Source organism: Leptosomus discolor, chromosome 6 (assembly GCF_034619465.1).
Source record: "Leptosomus discolor isolate bLepDis1 chromosome 6, bLepDis1.hap2, whole genome shotgun sequence".
Classification (NCBI taxonomy): domain Eukaryota; kingdom Metazoa; phylum Chordata; class Aves; order Leptosomiformes; family Leptosomidae; genus Leptosomus; species Leptosomus discolor.
In genome coordinates this window covers 55996989-56013689 of record NC_141396.1, presented here as the reverse complement: position 1 = coordinate 56013689, position 16701 = coordinate 55996989, and the positions used below count along the sequence as shown (strand labels likewise).

At 37.9% G+C, this 16701-nt stretch overlaps 1 protein-coding gene across 1 annotated transcript in view; it reads left to right on the top strand.

Annotated features, from left to right (window-relative positions):
- The window catches only part of ZMYND11 (zinc finger MYND-type containing 11), a 110151-nt gene that overhangs the window by 39161 nt on the left and 54289 nt on the right, over positions 1–16701 (top strand). The window contains exon 2 of the mRNA XM_086467252.1: positions 6851–6985. Coding sequence (XP_086323378.1) covers positions 6870–6985 — 116 coding nt within the window. The 5' untranslated portion in view covers positions 6851–6869. The remainder of the gene's footprint in view (positions 1–6850; positions 6986–16701) is intronic.

Below are 16701 nucleotides of genomic sequence, written 5' to 3'. Positions count from 1 at the left end.
AGAAGAAGAAAGGGAGTTCTACTATTTGTATACTGATGATTCAGAATGTCTGAGCTTGAAATTCCAGTATCATATGCCTTAGCCTCAGTGAAGGACACTTACTTAGTCATTTTGAATGAAATGCAATACAAAATGAAGTAAACACAGTATCAAGGATTAAAATAGAGTTTACATGTATGTGTAGTAAAAGTATTCTTGGGGCCTTTAATTCTGTAGTGTCCTTGGCTCTGATTTCTACGGTGGCTCACTGCCATCTGGGAATGGCACAAGGTAATAGCAAAGCTTTCTTGTATTCTGCATACTGAATTTGGAAAAAAAAAAAAAGTTGCAGAGAGAAAGAAGCAGAACACTACAGTTTTGTATTCATGTAGTCCAGCTTTCTGTCTGTACTACACTTTATGGAGCTATGCAAAACCTCACTCAAAAAGTTGGCTGACATCAAGGTTACAAACCTAGCAGTCGGGAAATGCAGAAGGTGGGTTTGCACGTAACACTTGCACATGTGAAATATTTAGGGTAATTATGCTAATAAACATCTCTTTTGAATAGACTGTGTACACTTTAATCTAACAGTGAAATGAAAAGATTTTCATTAGGAGTGACACACATTCAGCATCCAAAAATCTTCTGTAGTTTAGTAACTTCCAAAATGACAGCATTACAGCATGAACTAATCTCTTGATACAAAAAGGCTCACTGAAGAATTCGGTAACTTCTATTAATTTATAGTCTAGTTTTCTGAGTTTAGTTTAATTAATAAAGAAATTTTGCCTATTTCAGCTACAAGCTTTTGTTACATCTCTCAGGTTCACTAACATCATTGAACACCTCCCTAAGATGTGGAAGAGTGGTCAGCAGTTGAAAGTTTAGTCCAAAACACTGGAAAGTCAGCAGAAAGGCATTTGTTGATTTTAGTGGATTGGGATTAAGTCCAGAATAAATATCTAATGATACCAAAACACGTGCTTATTCTTAAACATTTGAAAATAACTTTGTATGCAGAATTTTTATTTCTGATAAACTGTACTCTTGCAAAAGAGGGTCTCCTGCTACCAGGTGCCCAGCTAATCCTAGGCTGTGCTTGAAATAACTGCTCTCAGGAAGACAAGTGAATGGTAAGCAAAATGTGGGATTACTCCTGCCAAAAGCTTTGTCCTCACCCTAGCAGCTACTCCCCACACTTTTGGATCACTAGATCTGGAAGGCAAACCTGAAGTTAAACTTTGTCTTGTTCCCCACCCCCCTATGCATGACCTTCTCTGCTGCTCAGTCGAAACATTTTCATGTGCACCTTCCATCTGTAAAAACAGGGTCGTTACCACTTTTGTCTCAGATGTTCTAGGAGGGGAAGACTAAAGAGTTTACCTTCCCACTAAACTGGTGATGGAAGATATGTTTTAACAGCAGTTTAAATTGTAAACTACAATCTTGCAGAACTTCAGAGTACAGCAAAGACCTGTATAAAGTCCAGGGACCCAAACTCTTCACCAACTCACAAATTTATAATCTGGTTTTTAATAGGAAACTCCTATTTAATAAAAGAACAAAGCACTAAACATTTGGAACTACTTGTACTGCCGATATCTACACTTTTATGTTTACTATAAAAAGTTATGCTTTAAGAAGTACTAGAGCCCATATTATAATATGCATATAAATGTGAAGCTAAGTCTGTGTACAAGTTTCCTAACTGCCCAAACTCAGCCAGTCTCACAGCATGAAAGCCACAAAAACTAGGACTGAGCCTAGCTTCTTCCTGCTGTTGAGCCTGAAATCTTTTCACTGTGTAGTGTGGAGGAAATAATAGCAAGCTGCAGGGATATGGGGCTGAAAGGCAGAAACTAGCAGCTGAGCAGTGGCAAGGATCAACTTCTTAAACTGTCTTTCCATTGCAATTAACTGCATACCAAATCTCAGCCAAATGGTGGGTAGTAGCAGGGATGAAGTTTAACCTGTTTGACTTTGCACTGAAAGGGATGAGCGCCACAGGTAGCCTCACTTACAGTGAAGTACGAGCAGAAGATTTAACAAGCTACTACTTGTCAGCTCTTAATTAGCAGCTCCCATCAGAGCAGCAGCACCCAACTGCAATACCGTCTGCTTCGGTGCAAAGTCCAATTCATTAGTTAAATTTTCAGAGACATCATATTTTGCGTGGACGATGGTATTTAACGGCTATAGCACAACAAGATTTGACTGCCTTTCAGTCACTTCTGTCTGTAGGGAGAGTTTCTAGCTAAACTTAGTACCTAATAGTATCTGCTAAATTGGATGCAAGCAGCAGGTCAGGAGGTTCCTTGGGCTAAATCCCTAGACATGTTGCAAGGTATCTTTTGTTTATTTTGACTTGCAGTGCAGATTTCCATATCTACCACTATTGCAACAGACAGCTGTACAGCATTTGATTTGGCCAAGTGTGTGTCTAACAACTAGTAGCCTTGCTGTTTCGACGGTGAGTCTGCTGTAACGTTGTCACTGCATAACAATGCACACTTTGCTGTGGGCTTTGAGAAGATAAGCCATGCTGTGTGTATTCATAAGATAAAGCGCAGTTTGTTGACACTGCCTGTAGGAAATCAGGGTAACATTTAGCTCTTGAGGGAAGTTGTGTACAATAAAATGGTATACTTTTCAAAATGTTGTACGTAGGACATTTGGGAGGGATTTAAAATACAGTAAAACCTTACTTGGATTGCACTGAGGAACAGTTAGAGAGTTGAAAATTGAGAAGATAAATTATTTGCTTTGGGCCCTGTGTGAGTGCATGTGTGATGGAAGTGTGAGAGCTGCCATGTCAGCCACACAAAACTTCTTTTGTTAGGAGAATCCTTCTTATGTTCTGCAGGTCCCATGGATGTCGACAAAACCTAAGACACATACTGCTGATATAAACTCTTACATTTTTAGAGATCTTCTGTTTGCCAACCTTTCTCCAAGAAGCTGTATCCTACCATAAACTTTCTAGCAGAATATGACAGAAATGGCATGAAGCAAATAATTTTGTATTGACAGGGGATGCCATAGCTAAATAAGCATGAGGCTAGAAAATCACAAGTGGGAAATTAATGTTTACTTCAGCTTTTAGGTTTCTTTCCAGGATATTGAAATGAATGCTCTATCAAAAGAGGGGGGATGAGAAACATTTTCAAGCATTTAAACGTAAATGTACATTTCAGTATTGTGGTTTTAAAGAGAGTCTCTGGAGTTCTGACCTCTTTAAAAACACTGTATGAGTGAATCAGCCACTTTCGGTATTTGACCTCTAAGCCATAGATTCTGACACATACTTACACGCACTGGATGTTTATGCTTGTTCTCTTGCATGTGTGTATGCGCACCCACACATAAGCAAATAATCAGGAGTGATAAATATAGCTTTAAGAATCTAATATGTCTCCCATTAAACTTTAAACTATTGTTTGCATGAATAAGTTGTGCATGTTGAAGCACTGGGAGCATTTTCTGTTGCTTGGAAGTAGCATTCCAAAGCATTTTATGAACTATTAATGGTCTGATATAAGTTATCTTTAAGATTTCATAATAATATAGAAAACTGCTTGTATTTTTGCAGGAATGCAGGGAGTAGACTGCTGTTAGTTTTACCATGGAGGAAGAGTGACTGCGATGAGCAGCAAGAAATATGCCACAATCTTTTAATCCTTTTCTTTAATGAGAAAAGGCTCTATATGTCTTCTACACCATGCAATTAAAAGATTAAAATAATGCTAAAGTGGTCTGGACTTTTTGGAAAAAAAATGAATCTGTTTTTATATTTTTGGAAGTGTGGTGTATACGAAATGCTTTTTCAATAGTTGAGAGTCAACTCTTGAGTTTAACAAAAGAGCCCTTAAATAGTAAACCAAAGCTATAAAAATGAAACATATATTCTTTGAAGGCAAAACACCGGCTAAAATGATTGTGTCTTACAAATAAAAAAAAAAAAGGAACAGAACAGATGTGATTGTGTCCTACGTGTCAGAATTCTTACTGCTTTTATTTCCGGACAAACAGGGTGAAGAGCCATGGCTGTGCCTATGTGAGCAGTGGTGGGGAGCAGGGGACCAGACAGGAGGGATCAGTTTGGGCAGGCATCCCAACCAGCTGCGTTTTGGAGGCATTATTTCAAACCAGGTCCAGTCTGGTCCCATGGAGGGAACCACCCTGTAGCGGCTGGGGCCTGGGAGGCGCACGCCCGTACTGTGGGTTGGAGTTAGCCATGGCACAGGGCATATAGTGTTTGCATGTTCCAAGCCAGCAAAGCACAATAAAGATGGAGCGGGGGATGGTTGGGAAATTCGTTCCAAAAGCGTGCTCCAAAGGAAATGGGGAGCCTGTAGGACTTTTGCTGAGAGAGGCCTTTCTCTGCCTGCTGGCAGCCATCTTAGGTGCAGCTTTGCAACCACAGGGCTTCAGGAACTTGTAATTGCAGCCATCCTTCACTCTTCTCCCTGTCTTGGGACAGGGGCTTCTCCTGCTCTGGAGACACAAGAAGGAATGCCTTAGCCGCAAGGGTCGGCCTTTCCTTCGGCTGCACAGTGGGGACATTGTGCGATGCTGAGGCAGCAGATGGGTTCCACGGGGCCTTGCCCTGTGCTGGAGCCCTCAGGCCCAGGCATCACAGGGGTGTGAGAGGAAACCACCTCCTTCCCCCTCTGCCAGGCACGCGGAGTGCGGCTCTCACACGGACAGCCACATGCCAGGCTGCCAAAAATAACGGCTATTTTTAAAGTAGTTGGGATAACAGGACCCACTTCATTTATTGCAAAATGAGCTGAGAGCTGGTCTGTTGTTTCACGCTGATACCAGGGTCGAGAAGGATGAGTGTTTGCTCCTTGATCCTCGCATGTGGACATGATACTGCGTAAGAGGCTCCGCATCTGGTCTGTTGACTGCCATATTGACTAACAAGTTTTAAAGCAAATAGTTTGTAGAGAGCTAGAATAAAAATGATTATTTAAGTTCTAGTCAGTTCTGTGTTAGGAAAGGAGTTTTATGCTAAGATAATAGGGCTGTAAAGATTGTCCTTTTTTGTGTTAGTGTCTAACCTCTTCTTGTATTTTACAGGTCTATTTTCCTTAAGAATTAAATTCTACAATTAATCGTATGTTTCTCTTACAAATTATGAGGTTTCTTTTTACTTGTAATGGCCTCATGTTCTGTAATGAATGCAGAGAAGCTCACAGGGATGCAGTGTCTTTTCCCACTACTCCCAACAGAGGCTTTCTTTCTCTCAATCATTCTTAGGCGATGCTATCTACTGACTGTCACTCTTAGCTGTATGTCTGTCATATTCCCTCTTATCCTTCCCTCAAAAATGTGTTCTTGGCCTTTCTGCTCTAAGAGATCCATCCAGTTGCCCTTGCTTTAAATCCCAGCAGGAAGAGGTTTCTACAGCAGAAATGTGGCATCAATGTGTGACCACACCACGTCTCTGTGAGCGCTGCTCTGTTCTGCCCTTCCCTGCTATCTCCAGCAGCCAGAGATGCCTCACACACCTGGACGTGCCCATATCACTTCACTTTTCTTTTTTTTTTTTAAATGGACTACATAATGTTAAGCATAATGCTGTTAAATCATTTGTTCTCCTTAATAATAGAACGTTGCACCTAATTTTGTTACACCTGTAGAGTGAGTGAGCATTGCTGAGCTAATATCGGACCTGAAACTTGACAGCCCTCTTTGAGAAGTACCTGTAGGTCCCATGAACTTGAAAATTACATTGCTGCAACTGATGGAATACTTGAATCTGTTTAATTTTTCTGAATTTAAGAGGAGGGACACTTTTAATACTTAAATTCCCATCTTTAACATTGCACAGATGGTGTAGTCTTTTTGCATTTTTAATATTATTTTGGGTTACTGAAGTTAATATTCTGCTAGCTACAAATGTCTGCGTGCATACCACAGAGTTCATATTGAGGACAGAGCTCTAAAATAAATTATAGACCTTGGTAGCAGTCATAAATCAGTCATTTTTTTCATTGAGAAAGTGGTGGCACTGGAAGAAAGTTATTTAGTGATCAAAATGCATCGTTAAGCTTTTAAAAAGGGATTCTGTGCCTGTAGTAGAGCTGTAGGCGATTTATGGCTTGTCTGTACTCATTGCCTCGAGCTTTTGGAAAATTTGTAAACAAAGCCAGATGCTCATTATGTTCCCGTTCAGGGTTGATTAGATGGGTAAATGCCATCAGAAGCACTTTGGTCCTGTTGGGTTTTAGCAGGTTACAGAAAATGGAATTGCTCCAAAATATTTTTTTAAATATTTATCATCCATGAAAATATACTTCTAGTTTCTTCTCATAGAATGGATTTTTTTAAGTAGTTGTAAATGATAAAAATATGAAAATAATACTTTGAGAACTATATTGTGTACTAAACTGTGAGTCCAGCTTTTTCTCTGTGTCAGAGTTCATGCTTACACTGTGTGATGCAGTTAAGCACCACTCGCCCTTTTTAAGGGGTTTGGGCAATGCAGGAGGGTGTGGAAGCTTCAGGCTAGGGTAGCTTCTGGTTTTCACCAATTTTTAGGGGACCAAGTTGTGAACTAAGTGACTTTTCATAACCAGTTTGATAAGCTAAGTCGTTTGCTATTGATTTGATAATTTTTACTGCTCGTCTTTTGTCTTCTGTATAGATGATGTGATGTGAAAGAGGTTCTCGTAAACGACTTTTTTTTTGCTTTTCACTGCTCTTTCAGCATAAGAAAATATGCTGCTGTATACAAATTGAATTGCTATAGGTTAACAGATTTTTCCTTGTAATCATATTTATTGCAATATGATCATCATGTAATCCATTTCATAATTCATGATTAACTTTTTGGTGTATTTTTTTTATTTATCGGCTGCAGCTGACCAAGTAAACAGGTCATGGCACGCTTAACGAAGAGGCGACAGGCAGATACAAAGGCTATCCAGCATCTTTGGGCAGCTATAGAAATAATCCGGAACCAGAAGCAAATCGCTAACATTGACCGTATTACAAAGTAAGTGATGCGTTCCAAAAAAGTCTTGATGAGGAGGAAGGTTGATGCTATTAAAAACCCTGGGAAACAGAGACAGCAAACATTGTGAGAGACTGCGAAAGTTACATGCACTTCTGTGTTACTAGTTGTCTAATTATATATAAAAAAAACCCTTACAGAACTGAGCACCTAAAGATCCTAAAATGAGGTTTAATCCATTGAATTGAGATCTTACTCACCCTATATTTGTTTTATATAAGCATCTTTAGAAGATATGCAGTATTTACGGTATTGAACTGAGTTAGCATGTCAGAGTTGTGCTCACTTAGTAACTTGGTCAAAATCGAAGAAGTAGATTTAACAGTTAAGAAGAAAAGGGAAATAAAAGCTATAAATAATCTAATTCTTTAGGAAAGTGTGATAGGCCAGTGGAGAACTCTTTTCTGGAAGGCAAAGATAAACCTGAAGTGTTAGGTTGCTCAAAAAATAAGAAACCATATTTGCTGAGATGGGCACAGGATGCTATTAAAGAAGACATGAGATGATTTCCACCTATGCCTAATACTATTGCTAGTATTAAAATATTCTTCAAAATGTATTGGGTGCTGTTTACACAGAGAAATATGTATTCTTTGTTCTGTGGAGCTTGCAGTGTGTAAAAAGGTCTACAATATTAAAATACCTTTTAAGGTAACTTGGAGTAGCCAGTGTAATAAAAACTGAGGGAGATTTTGTGCCTCTCTTTGCTTTGTCTGCATTTCCAGGCCAACATGTACGTCATATTTGTCAAAGTAATCAATATGAATAATTTAAAAGAGCAAAAGTAACCAGTTGGCAACTCTTCAGTTGCCGGAACCAATGTGAACTGATAATGAGGCCAGAGACCACTGAAGGGGAGAGTTATAAACAGTGCAGGTGACTAACAAAGTGAAAATCGTTATAACATGGTCGGCTGACAGAGTTTGGAAGCTCTGGGGTGGAAGAGACAGGCAAAACTGGCTTCATAAGTGGAAGAAGTGTTTTCCAAACATAGCTAACAATAAACAGGAGAAAGAAAAAAGATGATGTCCCAAATGAATTAGTGTGTACCTGGCTCCTACAACAAAGAACAATGCACCATTAAGCCAGAAACTTCCCAGAGGTAGAGAGTTCCAAGCAGGCTTGAGAGGGAGATTGTATTTTAGGGAGTTTTGTTTTTGAGGTTGTACTTAAGTTTCAGAATGCTTTAAAGCATATATATTTGGATCGCGTCTCCAAGGAGACAAGTGGGTAAACTAATGCTCTACACTTTCCATTTTAACATTTCAAATTACTTGCTCCAGGCCACTTATTAGCTGAGTTTGTTAGCTGTTTATGCTCTTTTTGTATGTAATAAAGAGAGACAAGGATGTCTAGCTGGAGATTCATCCCACTGTTATGAGAGATGCCTATTTTAAGATAGTGCGAATAACATTTAGCTGGGTAAAGTTAGGTAAGACAAATCCTATGGTTACAAACAAGGTTGAGAAAACAAGTAATTAGATACTAGAAAAAGAAGTACTGCTCTTGGTAAGTGAAGGGTAGTTTGATTTTTTTATAAGCAGTCTAGATCCAGATTGTATGACTCATCTCTAATCAGAAGAAAAATAAGTGACTAAACAGTACTTTGAGAAAGATGTGCAAGGTGTTAGCAGAGAAGAGTAATCTAAAAAGTGCTTGGACATTGTAAATGCTCCACATGCACACCCGTGACAAGTGTGATGAACAGTGATCTAGTTTCTATTATATGACGTTTTTAAGGAGCTAACTTCTGACAAGGAAAAGACAAAGGCCTTTGAGTTGCTTTACGGTGCTAGTCATTGTTGAAGAAACACAGATGACTTAATAAATGAGTATGCATATTACATAATATTTGGAATAAAATTCTGAAATTAGCAGAGTGTCAGAATATCTCTTCTGATGAAAGCTGAGCAGCTGATGTATTCTTCCAGGCTCAAAGATCATTTGGTCAGGTACAACTGCAGTTCCTTAAAAGATCAATCAATGTCTGGGCACATAGGCAAATGTATGAATAATAAGAAAGATCAAAACCGAACAGTGGTCAAAAGTGAAAATTATAAGCATATATACATAGTTGAAGCTAAAGGGAGGATTCTCATACTTGGATTAGTAACAATTTTTAGAAGTGTTAACACCTCTTTGGATTGACTGAGTGGCTTTGCATATTACAAGTGTTTGCAAATAATAATGACAATGAAATTTACGGAAGCACATCTTATTCCTGAGTAAGGATACAGAAAACCAGCAAGATAATATTTTTTAGTAAATATACGTTTAAGGTAAGTGACAGTCATCCTACCGTGACATATAGTGGATGACAAATGTGTACTTTCAGAGAACTTCACAAGTTGAAATGATGGTTCATGATTTGATTTTTTTATTTTAGTTTCCTTTTGCCATAGTTTGAGAGTTCATTTGTTGCTAGAGACAAGTTATCCTGTATATTTTGTGACCCATTAGTCCAAACACCTTCATAGCAGAATCTCTTTTGCTGCTTTCTTCATCAGTTGGTTTGCTACTTTTAGGGAAATCTATTAGTTGGCTTTTCTGCTAACCAGGAGCTCAGCATGTTTGTCTCCCTTTTCCTAATTATTTCATTTACTTCTCACTTTTCTTAGTCTTTCTGGTGCTGAGTAGAAGCCACTTTACATATCAAGGAGCGTTTGCTTTCTATGACCAGGGAGAAAATGTTGATAATATAAGAAGAGGATTCATTGTTTATACATCATGAACTGTTTCAACTCAATACATAAAAAAGACAAATTTATATAACACATTAAAATACATAAAACGTAACGTGCACTTTATGTGTAATTGTTAAGAAATATCTGGGGTAAAGAAGGACTTCCAGAAGGTACTGGCAATGGAAAGTACGCAAGAAAAATCTATAAAACTAGCCACGCATTTTCTGTAGAGAACATAAGAGTAGGAGGATAGTGTAGGAGGAGCCAAGAGCACTAGAAGGTACTTCTAATATTATCAAGAAAAACCTGTAAGGAAAGAGGCCCTTTAATTAAAAGTAGACTAAATCAAGTATACTTTGCTTTTTAAATTGCTGAGGGGGAAAAGGAAGAATAGAAAAATGTGTGATTAGAAGGTGATTGAAAACTGTCTTACCTTGAGTAAAGATTCACTTGGAAATTTTGAATATGCAAATTAGAGTCTTTAAGAAATTAGTAAGCTTACTGAACTTTTGGCAATTATTTTTTAAAAGTCATTGCATGCAGAGAAGTATTAAGAAACACAAGAAAGGTGTCTATTTTTGAAGAAATTAAAAATGTGTGTGTGGAAAAATGACAAGAATATGACACTGTTAATTGGAGTATTATATAAATACTTAAATAAAGAGTATTGGTAGGGAAGAGACCACACTGCACAGACTTGATGTCTCCAAAAAAAAAAAAAAATCAGCAAATCATTATATGAAAGGGATTCTGCAATGTTAATGATTATGTGTGGGACTTCCATTATAATTGGAAAGGCACTGTCTGTTGGTTGGAGGTAAGCATTCTTCAGCGGCTCGACCATTAAATGAAGGACTGAAACCCAATACTCACAAGAAGTAACAGTGTAGTGAATTTAAAGGAGTTAGTACTAAAAATGCAAACTGTCTTTGAAGAGAACTTTAAAATACATATATAAGTTGCTATCTTTGTGCATAGGCTTCAGCGTGTTCAGTGCATTTTTATGGAACAGTAGAGCTCATTTGAAGGCAGTGGTTACATTTATGTAAAGGTATGCAAAGTAAGTATTCTCACCTGGCTTAAATTGTCATAGTGTATCTCAAGTAATTTAAAATCTAACTACTAGAAATATCTAACATTTCTAAACTACCAAATTACTTAATAACAAATTATATTTCTGAGAGGTATTTATCAAGAAATATCACTTATTTTTCTGTCCAGACTTGACGACCCTAATATGTCAATTATTTAGGTGAGTATTAATTGGTATTAGTTATGCTGTAAACACTAGCGGAGAAATTACTTCCTATATCTTGTGAATTCTCTGTCAAGAGCACAGCTTGACAAATTGTTCATCCCTAAAAGTGTATTAAAAATTATGGTTATGCTTTGACTTTCTGTTTTTTGTCCTCATTATCTTCCATCTGTTTTGGATTTGGGATAACCTCAAAAATTGATTCTATGGAATAAAATGCCTTAAAATACACTGGGAAAAGGCATGCATATTTAAATGAGTAGGGTAAATTATTGACATTCCGTTGTATAGCAGATTGGGAAGTGTTTCTGTACAGACATGTTTTTAGAGTTCTCTTTCTATGGCAACTCGAGTCTTCCAGTTTCTTTTATAGTGTTTTCTTTATAATTCCCTTACAGGTAATTGGGCTCTTAAGATTGAATTAACTATTGATTAAATATTTACCCTTTTTCTTACAAGGGTTTCCTCAGTATCAATTTATGAACATTTCATGAACTTTATGATGATTCGTGATGTTTAGTTCAGAGTTCATTATCTAGTAAGTTATGTTATTAAAATACCCAATTGGCAAATACAGTGTTCTAGAACTATTATTCGCCTCTTTCAAGCTTTTCTCATTGTAAACAGATAATTATTCTGGTTTCTAAACTATTCCATGAAGATTAATGTGAAGAACAAAAACTTAATTTTTTTTTCTTCCATACTTCCTTCCTCATATATTTTTTTTCTCTCCTTTTGATGTGCTTCATGATTTATTTAGTTGATTGGCTTCTCTCCCTGTCTTTTATAAAGGCTGTGGCTGTACTGTCTTTGTGTACTGTATCAGGGAATGCCCTGGCACCCTCTGGAGCAGATAGGCTGTGACCACACCACATTGCCTTTGGCTCACGGAGTGTTTCTTTGGCCCTGACATATTCTTTGTTTGTTTTATATGTGTATGTGGTTCTTCAGTTCTAAGCGCCAGAAATAATACAGCCCACAGCAATGCTATTCTTGAAAACTGAAGCTAGAGGCATGATAGTTTGCCATCGGGCATGATGTGAAGGCATCTGAGGACACATAGCATGCTGGAACAGTGCTGGAGTGCCCTTGGCAGAAGGAGCCAGTCTTGGCATGGTTTGCGTCCATGTTCTCTATCAGGAACAAACTAACTTCTTGGCCATGCTTTGCCTTTTTCCCTGGAGGAACAAGTTGGCTTTCTGCAGAATGGAGCCTGAGAATGAGTTAGTTTGGGAATAAAACCAAAAGTGACCACAATCCACAGGGTAGAGGTATCCCAGCTTTTGAAGGGATGAAGCTGATGGAAAGACCATTAGCTAGGATAAAACTGATATGCTGTAATTGGAGAATTTGTGTTATTTTCAAATAGAGAGAAACTGAAACTGTCAGTTTCATCAGTCAGAAAACTATTTTACAACATTGGTGTTACGAGAAAATGTTGTCTGACTCTCATCTTTTTTAATTGGCTTTCAAATGGAATGGTCCAGTACTAGATCCCTAAATGGTCATAACCGTTTTTCCTGTATTTGTTCTGTGGACTCATTTTTGTTATATTCTAGTTTAATGTAAGTGCAGCTAAGTCAGAACATCTAAGAGAAGTGAGCAGTCCCAAGCCTGTATAGAGTAGACTCTGTCAGTCCCTTGTTAGCTTTGTGCAGACTGACATTAATCAGCACTGATGGGATAGCATGCCAGAAAGGAATTACTCAGTATGAAAAATTACTGTAGAATGATGAGATTTTCTGGTCCCGCAGTTGAGGTGGAGTCACTAGCAGTTGTAGATTGAGTATGTGACCCTCTCAGTTTGACATTTAGTCCTAGGAGGGGGATTTCTTCTCCAAATATCACTCTGTGAAATTTCTCCTGTCAATCTCTGAGAATAGTTAAAGTTAAGGGCCTCTCTCATCCATAAATCTATTTTTGTTGCCTTAGTTCTTTTGCTGTTCTCTTTCTAGGCTGTCTACTTTAACAGAAAACAATTTCTAGAAGCACTGATTAAAGCAAAGATGAGAATGAGCAATTTGAGCAGGTAGAGAATAATCACAAGAGAGTATAAATAAGAAAATGAGCAATTTGAATGGGTAGGGAATAATCACACAAGTCTATAAATAAGAATATGCAATGCAGTGGCAAGAAAAAAATTGAAAGAACAAGATTCTTACAGTATTGCTTATTCAAAGCTCAGAAACTTGTTAGAAAAAATCTGTCACTATTTATAGTACCTTTGATGAAAATTTAAATCTTCCTAGTATTTTGCATGTTGCAACTAAATAGTCGTGCATAAACAAAAATAGTAAGCCATAAGAATGATTAGGAGAGCAGATGACTCTGGATTTATAACTACGTCATCCTGTTGTTTAACTTCACATGAACAGAAGTGTTGTAGCACCTGATATTTCTTTGGCTGAAATGAAAGCTTAGAAATGTTTCTGTGCTGTTGGTTTCTTATCCTTTGTCAAGCCATTCCCCTAAAATATCTTTTTGTTAGTGGAGAGTAGGCTTATCTGAAAACAATTGTTTAAAGCAAAATATCTTCCTGTTATGTAGTTGTTGCTTGAGCTCACTTTTAACTGGTGTTACTGCTTCCTTTTCCACATCTTTACATCATCCTTATGTATGTTTTAAATGTGACTTTGTGAAGCAAATAGTGTTACTAAAGCCAACTCTTCAGAATTTAGTAGATGTTAATCAAACCCTGGTCAGCTGTACTGTGGTGGAACAGTCGATATTGAAGGAGGTGCCCAGGAAGGCTTACATCTTACCAGCTGGAAAAGGATGAGGAAGAACAGTACAGTGAAGTTTTTTTCCGTACCATGCAGCCTATTAGCAGTTCATAATTACACAAGGCTAAGCAGAAGTGTGGAGTACGAGGTCGTACAGTAAGAAGCATGATAGTGCTTCCTCAGCAGGCCTCAGCTGCTTCTGGTGGCAGCCTGTCTATTGAGTGTTCACCTCTGAGAAAACTGAGTTCTGTTTGTATTGGGTTGGCTTAATTATAGATATATGCATTACAGAAAACAAACATAGAAACACATCACCAGGCGATGACAGGGTAGAAAACTCCTAGTTTTAAATACCTCTTTATGTGTTTTCTGTTACAGTCAAGGACAAGGCACTTCTTTCTGTCCAGCTCCACAAGTCAATCTCCTTTTCCATTCCTTTAACTTTCCTTCTCTTTTTCCATGTTAAACTTCAGTTGCTTCTTTTAGCCCCGAACCAACAGAGTTTTTTCTGTTTTCTTAACACTATTTTTACATTAAACCAAGAGAATGAACTAAGTCTAGAGTTTTAAAGCTTGAAATTCCTTAGTCATAGATCATCCTGGGGGAAAACAAAAAGGTTGTCTGTGCTTTTTCAGCAATTTTTTGATCAATTTGTTTTAAAATCGTTATTTTAATAAAACAAAAAGCAATCTGAAACAGATCATTTGACTCCCTAATAACAAAAATTTTAGTAAAAGTACTGTTTTGATCATATGTAAAACCTCTGCATTGTGTGTCCATAACTATCAGTTACAATCAATAGCAATACATTGCATAGAAATATGGTGGACAACAAAACGTTTGGCTTGATTGATATATTAATTTTTATAATGATGGCTTCACAGTGAGGTTAAATGATGCCTTCAGGTTGAAATTTTCAGACATTTTCAAAAGTTCAGATATATGCCATAAAAAAATAAAAAGAACACTGAAAACTGCATATATGCAGGAAAGCACAGGGAATCTCACCAGCTTTTGCATCATAACCAATACACAGTTTTGCTTGTAAAATTGTACTAATACTGACCAGCGAAGTAATATTCAGCAAGCTAATAAGGATATTTAACATCCAGATTCACAAAAGTGTTGAAGTGAGGAACTAAGGTAAACACTCGGATTTTATAAGACCCTTAAGAAGGAATGATGGATTGTCATTGATTGCACAAGGAATGTTCACAATGGCGTATGTTCATTAAATTTCACCTTTGTTGCCTGTAGATATATTTGTCATAAATCTTTTATCTATTTGTGTATATGGTGTTTAATCTAGAGTTTGTTTTTGAGGTCATAATTTTCTGTTTTGGATATTATGTAACTTTAATATTGCTGGTATTAATGGTCCATTTTAAGAGCTGCTTTTAGACTTCTTTGACTAAGGAGGGTGGAAGCAGGGATGACAGGAAAAAGTTGTAAACTTTTCTTGAAAAAAGGCTGTGAAGAACTGAGCTGTGTTTGCTCTAAGTAGTAGTAAAATTAAAATTTCCGAATAAGTAAATTTAGTCAAAGTGTCATCTTGAGTTTATAATGCACGTAAATAATTACTCTTTTTCCCATCAAGCTCTTTTGTGTTATATAGGTAATTTCTTCAATTTGTGTAACAATTCCATTTAATCACATCCATTAAACGGTTAAAGGAATACATAAAAGAAGTCCAGATATATTAAGCATTGTTTGTGATTTGTTAGGGATGATTGTTCCTTCATCTTGGTACTGAGACACTGTCCCACCGTGTGATAAAGAACATTGCTACCTGAATTGCTGGGTCTGCTTCTCAGTGCTGGTTTTCATAAGACTAATTCAGTACCTAGTGCAGAAAACTCTTCCCCATGGGACTGACAGAGATTCCTCCAGCCTTGCCATCTTTTTTTTCCTGCTTTATGCTGACTGCATGGAATGGAAGGGATGCTGTAGCTGGCTGTGCAACTGTTATGCCTGTAGGAGTTGAGCATAAAAGGCCATTTTGTTGAGGACTAGAGCTTGAGGTGAGGCTAAACTTTTTGCGTACTTGCTTTGATCAGAAATATTCATGCATACACATCTAGTTCCTACAGTTCATTCTGCAGAAAACAGATAGCTCCTTAGATGTTTTAACAAATTTTGCTTGATCAATTTTTCTTATCTAATAATTCTTCTCTTAAGAATGCTCTTATATGGTATTGCTAGTAAGGCAGTTTTCTTTTTTTATCTCAAAGGTCAATGTTCTCCATTGATTCAGTAGGTGAAGTCATCTCTGGGCTGAGCATGAGTATGACTGGTAAATAAAATGATTCACACAAACAACACAAACACATGGTTATTACCAACAGCCATACTCCTTCTCTGATGTTTGCTAATGAGTGCAAACTCATTTAAACTCTCTGTCATGGTTTCACGGAATCACACAGAATGTTAGGGGTGGAAAGGGACCTCGAAAGATCATCTAGTCCAACCCCCCTGCCAGAGCAGTTCCACCTAGAGTAGGTCACACAGGAACGCGTCCAGGCAGGTTTTGAATGTCTCCAGAGAAGGAGACTCCACCACCTCTCTGGGCAGCCTCTTCCAGTGCTCTGTCACCCTCACAGTGAAAAAGTTTTTCCTTATGTTAATGTGGAACCTCCTGTGCTCCAGCTTGCACCCGTTGCCCCTTGTCCTGTCATTGGACATCACCGAGAAGAGCCCGGCTCCATCCTCCTGACACTCGCCCTTTAGGTATTTATAAACATTGATGAGATCACCCCTCAGTCTCCCCTTCTCCAAGCTAAAGAGACCCAGCTCCCTCAGCCTTTCATCATAAGGGAGATATTCCACCTCTTTAATCATCTCTGTGGCTCTGCACTGGACTCTTTCAAGCAGTTCCTTCCTGAACTGAGAGGCCCAGAACTGGAGCCAATATTCCAGATGTGGTCTCACCAGGGCAGAGCAGAGGGGGAGGAGAACCTCTCTGGACCTACTGACCACACCCCTTCTAATACACCCCAGGATGCCATTGGCCTTCTTGGCCAGGAGGGCACATTGCTG